Source organism: Sardina pilchardus, chromosome 2, assembly GCF_963854185.1.
Source record: "Sardina pilchardus chromosome 2, fSarPil1.1, whole genome shotgun sequence".
Lineage (NCBI taxonomy): Eukaryota > Metazoa > Chordata > Actinopteri > Clupeiformes > Clupeidae > Sardina > Sardina pilchardus.
This window is the reverse complement of record NC_084995.1, coordinates 36586289-36592915: the sequence shown is the minus strand read 5'-3', so window position 1 is coordinate 36592915 and position 6627 is coordinate 36586289. Positions and strand designations below refer to the sequence as shown.

The following is a 6627-nucleotide window of genomic DNA, read 5'->3' as shown; positions in this document are numbered from 1 at the left end:
ACTAAACTACAGTATGTACTAGCCTGATTACCATCGACTTTCAAAGGCTCTGCGAGACTTTAGTCTGACCAACAGCCTGTGCTAACACGGTTTCTTGCCAGCGCTGGTTGACCCGCCTCCTTTAAGTGCCTCGATTTGCTACTGGTAGATGTCAGAAAGCGGATTGCCGAGTTTAAACCAATAACAACACTCTTTCCTCTGCCTTGAACACGCCTCTACCCAGAGCCGTTGGAGCTGCTCAAAGTTGATTGGTTCTCGACCAAAGGGGGCAGTTCCGCAGATTTCGGGAACTCAGAAATCCTTCTCAATGAGCAGTTGACCAGACCAGCAGCAAAAGCCTGAAGGCGTTGCGTCACTGGGAGGGCGTGCCAGGCTAAGTATGTACAGTACATGGAATAATCCCCATGTGTCCATGAAACTGATGGGCAGTGAAGAGCAATTTGCTAAAGTTGATTTTAAAAAAAGAATGGCTACTAGACTACTTTAGCACATAGCTTCCTTAGAGGGCTGATTCATATCAATTACAGTATGTGTTTCCTCAAGTGTAATTTCTTTAGTTGTAAAAGAGATTAAAAAAAACAGGACGAAGACTTTAGCTTTACCATGAATGACTTGAATAACATGCATTAAAGTGCCTTTAAGTTCCATCTCAGACCCATCTGATGTGAGGCACTGACATAAGAGTTCTTCATTTATCAGTACGGTCTGTGACTGTGCTGAATGTCCTCTGATTATAGCAGATGTTTCTCTGTGTACACAGCAGTTCATTTACGACTGGCAAGGTGAAATCCCCAACACTCAAGACAAATTATTTCCCAACATGTTTGCGGCGGCCGATGACGCATCCATCACAATACTGCACTGGCGTGTGCTGAAGCAGAAAGAGACAGGCAGTGGTGAGGCTGACCTCCATGGGCCCTCTCCACAGAGAAAAGACCTCAGCCAACACTGCTACAGCCAACACTGCTACAGCCAACACTGCTCTCCCATTCCTGGCAAACTGAAGAAGCTCACGCAAGGGCTCACGCAACACACAATGAGGACACTTTCAATAATTATTTAGCTATAGAGTCATTTATTGATCATAATAAATATAAAAATAGAAAATGTGAGTAGGCTATTGCAAGTTGTGTCTTGTTAAAAATACATCATTACTTTGACCTTTCAAGAAAATGTTAATGAGGTATCTGTTATACAAATATAGGGCTGTTAAAGATCAGTAAAATACCTTCTAGATACTGTATGGCAAGCAAGATAGTTATGGCATATCATGCCTGTATGTGTTGCTGACGTGTCAACTGGGGCTAGTGTTGATGTGGAGTACTGTATATGTAGGTAACAGTGCCGCATAGGGGTTTTATCACTGCTTGGTTTCATTTCTGGGTGACATTGTAGAGACACCACTGGACCCCTGATAAAGTGGCTGCTTCCTGTGTTTCCATATCACCATGATGACTCGAACTACAAACAGCAAACAGGCCAGGACGAGGAGGACAACTGTGAGACACAAATCAGCACCCAAAAGGTTAATCTGAGTTCGGATTTCACCTCCGAGGCTCATTAACAGAGGGCTCACTAACAGAATTCTGCAAGAATGATTTTATTTGTACTTGAGAACCAATTCTGAACTATTTTTGTTTTTTGCTGAGCATGAACATTTGAAGTCCAAATAGGTGAATTGCAAATCAGCTGATTTTGACAATCTCTAGCACCCCCAGATGGCCACATGCAAGCCAATGTGTGGGAGATGTTGCGAACATCATAATACAATTATGACTTAATCCCACAAAATAATGTGTCTAGACAGTTTAGATTAAGTTAGACACACATGAAACCATTTTGTCAACCATATGCTAAGCATTTAGTCATTAGTGTTGAATGAACAATTTAACATTGAAAATGGTTGCACAGGAAGAACGGGGAGGGGTTGCTTTTTCTCTCTTTTTTTCTTTTTTTAAGAATATGTACCCATTTTCGAGCTTCTATTGCGTTCCCTCACAATAGTTTTACATTCCTTCGTAAAATCAAAACTATTGCGAGGGAATGCAAAAGGAGCTCTAATAGTCGGGCCTACATCTCTTATGCTGATATCTTCAGGCACAATCACCAGACAAAGGCTCGGTCAAGTGTCAAAAAACAGGATGAGTAATAATTTTGAGTGTACGTTTGGAGAGGGAATTGCTGTTTTTATGCCTTATGGGCACAGGCCTATACTTAATTGCTTAATTGGCCAAACTAAATTAGCCTGGATGCCAGACCGAAGTTTAGCCCCGCCTACATCCTTTTTCTGCAGGGAACTTCGGTCTGGCACTGCTCCGTTCAGCTGCTACTATTCCAGATACAGATCTGTTCGGCCCAATCACATTGTCAGGGCGGGCTTTACGTGATGATTGACAGATGAACAGCAGTGACGTTCACGGCTGCATGCGTCCTCGTTCGACGAGTTGGGTGTGAGAGACCATGTTGGCTTAGGTTGATTTTGATTGCAACAGAAACGCTATGGCTATGAATGCATAATTTGTTCATGCAGTTTGGCCTTTCGTTTAGCTTAGCTATTGAAACGGAGGTTTTATCACGGATTCACACAACTATTTCTGAACACTTAGACCAACGTGGATATGTGGGAAAACTTCACTTCAAATACTTCATAATCGCAGCTGAATGGAGCAGTTTCAGACTCAAGAATTGAGTATGACGTCGTCAGGCTAAAACTAAATGGCATTTTTAGAACTTTAGACAACCATGGAGTTTAAACAGCATTTTCATTTTGCAAAGTGTGAAGCATGTTTCAATTATTAAACCATCAAAGTGATTCTTTTGTGCATCTGAGTTGTAGAGATGGCTGTGTGTGGCTAAGGGCAGTTAGGATTTTTAAGAGAATTTGATGGGTTCAAATGTTCTCTACAAAATGGTTATGCTGACCTACAAAGGATTAACCCTTTAATCTTTAATCTTGAGCTATGTTGCTTTTACCTTTTACACAATGTACAAAACACACCTCCCATTTTAGAGTTCCCAAAAGAGCTACAGAAACATTTACTTGACACCTGCAATGGCTCACCTGTAAACTTAGCATTTCGTCCAGGTGCTTCAGGGTCATAGTGTTTGTAGACATTACCGACCAGAGCCATTATCACCACAGGATATATTGTGAGGATGTATCGCACATGTCGGTCAATCACAAAATTCTCCACAATAAACCTACACCCAGGAAAAAAATGATTCACTTATTATTAGAGGTATGTTTTCTCATCACACCTGCACACAGCAATGAAATAAATAAAAATAATAAGTGAGAAGAAATGTCTGGCTTACCACCCAATGACCTCAATCAGAAGAAGACAAAGAGAGGCTGTGGCCGCATCTGTTTTTGACACCCCAGAGATATCCAGCACGATTGTGAAATTAATGAGTGTGGCGATAGTCGTCCATGTAGCGTAAAGAGCAATGCCATTCTGGACCTTTGGGAACACATAATAATAACCATGTTAACCAAAATAACAAAGAGATATTATGAAAAGTAGAAGGAACGGACAGTCCAACTATCTCTACAAAACAACACTCTTAACCATGAAAGCGTAATTAATAAATAAATAAATAAATAGGTTAAAATAAAATAAATACATTAATGTAAAATGCTTGATTAATAGAAAATTGCAGAAGGGGGAAATCATGGTCCTTATTCTCTCAAATCTGAAGGTCTGTGATTGATTGCCAGACCCTATCATAAGACAATGTTGTTGTGACACATACGAGTACTCTGATGCACCAGAGATCTTTGGGGTGATGCTGACTGAGCCAGTTGCCATGTGCACTGAGGCCACGACAGGAGAAGAATATCGTCAGGTAGTTGGAGAAGGCAACCAGAGCTAGGACTATCAGTCCAGGGATCATCTGCCTGTGGGCATGAAGATGCAAAATATGACAAATAAATTAATTGAACCATCACAAAACTGTAAGGACATGCTGTCTATTGCAGCTGTCAAAAAAAAAGTCAGGTTTTTGCTACGAAAGTAAACAGTGCTTCAATGTCACTTTAGCCTACTCTCTGTCCCATAGGATTAGCCAGGTGATGTTTAGAATCATATTAATGATCCAGGAGATGAAAAATCCGTAGGGAAGAACTGCTGGGCTGCAGTACATCCAACCACTGGAGTCCCTGCACATAGCGCACAAGTCACACACATGAGTAGTACCAGATCTCAGGGTGGCAATGATGAGTGTCTCTCTGTGTGTGTGTGTGTGTGTGTGTGTGTGTGTGTGTGTGTGTGTGTGTGTGTGTGTGTGTGTGTGTGTGTGTGTGTGTGTGTGTGTGTGTGTGTGTGTGTGTGTGTGTGTGTGTGGCCCTACCTTCTACAAAGCCACGTGAGGATATAAATAAGCATGATTAAGAGCCAGGTATATATAAGACCCCAAATGGAGAAAGTCCATCCCGCAGGTGTGATTTCAGTCTCGTATTTACCGGACACATCTCCTGTACTTTGTGAGAATGGACCTATGATATAAAGTACATTTAAAGCAAACGTTGATGACTCGCGTGAACAGAGGCTACCGAAACAAGTCTTATCAGGCTGAAAATGTCAAAAACACTAAATAGGCAGCGACCGGTCCTACCTTTCCCAGGACCTGCCAGACCGTTAAATGCCAGGGCCGCGACGTAAACCACAAAAGATAGTAGGATAATCGCCACACGGGATGGGCTGTGGTCTCCCATAATGATAATTGGCAAAACAAACCGTATGTTTGGAGAAGTAGGCGCCTGGTGAAAAATCACAAAGTAACAGGCTATCAAACGTTCTTTGGCAACTTTTAAAGTCACCTATAATGTTGATTTCAAAGCCTGCTTCAAAGAGAATATTTTAAAGTTTGATGGACTAGGCTTATTACATAGGGGTTTTTTCATGCGCTCATGCTGTTATACAAACATGACTTCCTGTTTTGACATATTCTGCTTCTGTTTCGCAACTAGCCTACCATAAACTTCAGAGTAAATGTGCATCCAAAAATCAATGTCTGCCAGTTTGGCGCACAGCAAGCCCTAGCTAGCTCACACCTTCACCAAGATATTCTAAGAAGAAATCATTAAAACCCTCGAAACAAGAAAATCACTCGCATCTTCTCGATCTTCTGCTTTCTGTGCATGAAAGGCTACCCTTGTCTCTGCTCAGACCGAGCCAACTTATGCTTTCGGGTGTTTCTCTTTTCTTTTGCCCCTCTTTTATCCTGTCTCACTACTTTGCACACAAACGTCATTGTCCCCGTATTTCGATGTACTTGCAACAGCTGTGGTAGCGCTACAGCACCGTGGTCGACAGATGAGCTGCGCCTGAACCAGTGTGCAGCCTATTAAGTGCAATATCGCCACCTATTGGATAGCGTAGGCTAAGGACGACAGAATGGAGACCTAAATTGACCTAGCCTAAATAAATCTGCCAACAACTTGAAACTTGAAACTTGAAACTTGAACTTTGCAATTCCTTCAGACATGATATCTCAGAAAAGTATTGACTCAGATTACTAATCCATTAGGCCTCTGAGACTATAGAGACCACACACCATTTTTTGAAATCAGTAGGCTACCATAATTCATTGATTAGCCTACAAAAATAATGTAATGTAATCTGAATAAAATGCCTCTGGATTACGTCAAAATAAAATAGTCAAAAATGAAATGCAAAAATTTGTTCCACCAATATTTCTTTTCTTTTTCACTTTCAAGATCATTGTGATGCAGCATTAGCCTACGTAATAGCCTACTCTTGGTAGGAGCATGGCACTTTTTGTCTGTTTAAGGTGACCAAATTAGGAGACTTAATTCTTGACTTCCTGTGTTATTTGATCACTTACTTCCCCTTAATGTTTAGATGTTATTCAAGACAACTTGTAACTGGACTACAAGGTGCCTAGAATGCCTGGAAACAAATGCCTAAAAACACCCTAATTGTGTATGCAGACATCTAAAAGAACATGGGTAAGGACCTCATTTGTTGTATTTGATTAGGAAACAGTTATATTTGTTGTCATTATCAACTTTCTACAGTTAAATAGTCTATACATTCATGGTCCTGTTTCTGTTACACAATATTCAGGGAGATACACAATTAGAAGATTCCCACCACTGCCGTGTAAGTTACCAGCATGTCAAATTCATGATATTGTTTCTTTGATTCTGATTCCAAAACCTATTTTTTTTATAGCCTATATATATATTTTTAAAATTCTCTCTACTTCTTTTCCAGGGTTTTTGGGTCCATCCTATCGATACTTCTTATTTGGCATGTGGATTTCCATTATTTTGGCAATATTCATTCTTATCCATTTAAGAAAGCAAATCGAGGAAGTCATACAGAGAGTTAAAGCATTGATGCATGAAAATGTGACTTCAGCACAGGATAATGCATCTGTGAATGATGATTATTGGGAAGTAGAGATACCTGAGTAATCTTTTCTAAGATCATTGCCACCTGAAGGCCAAACTGCTGTTTTCTGATTATAGGCTACACGATCACTCTCTCTATCACCATACTACGCTCAATCTTTGTTAGAATGTGTGTCTGACACAACTTGCCAACCAATGACAGTTACAGCCACCTTCTCCTGAAGTAGCCTAATGTTGACCTCATACAG

General features: G+C 40.8%; 1 protein-coding gene across 1 annotated transcript; it reads right to left on the bottom strand.

Annotated features, from left to right (window-relative positions):
- Positions 1-1061: 1061 nt before the first annotated feature.
- si:dkey-29d8.3 (uncharacterized protein LOC556220 homolog) lies at positions 1062-5147 on the bottom strand. Its single transcript, XM_062529314.1, has 7 exons — positions 4615-5147; positions 4351-4495; positions 4046-4159; positions 3754-3898; positions 3316-3461; positions 3062-3201; positions 1062-1497 (listed from the first exon to the last, which is right to left on the bottom strand). Exons 1-7 carry the CDS (start codon positions 4712-4714, stop codon positions 1361-1363), a joined length of 927 nt encoding a protein of 308 aa, XP_062385298.1. The 5' UTR covers positions 4715-5147; the 3' UTR covers positions 1062-1360.
- Between the last annotated feature and the right edge of the window lie 1480 nt (positions 5148-6627).

What these genes read in the sequence shown, in the direction of transcription:
- si:dkey-29d8.3 (XM_062529314.1), bottom strand. Translation starts at nt 4,714, where the DNA reads ATGGGAGACCACAGCCCATCCCGTGTGGCGATTATCCTACTATCTTTT. An exon ending in CTCACGTGGCTTTGTAGAAG is followed by an intron (nt 4,160 to 4,350) that starts GTAGGGCCACAC and finishes CGCTATGTGCAG; the next exon opens with GGACTCCAGTGGTTGGATGT. An exon ending in CTGATTGAGGTCATTGGGTG is followed by an intron (nt 3,202 to 3,315) that starts GTAAGCCAGACA and finishes TCCTGGGTGTAG; the next exon opens with GTTTATTGTGGAGAATTTTG.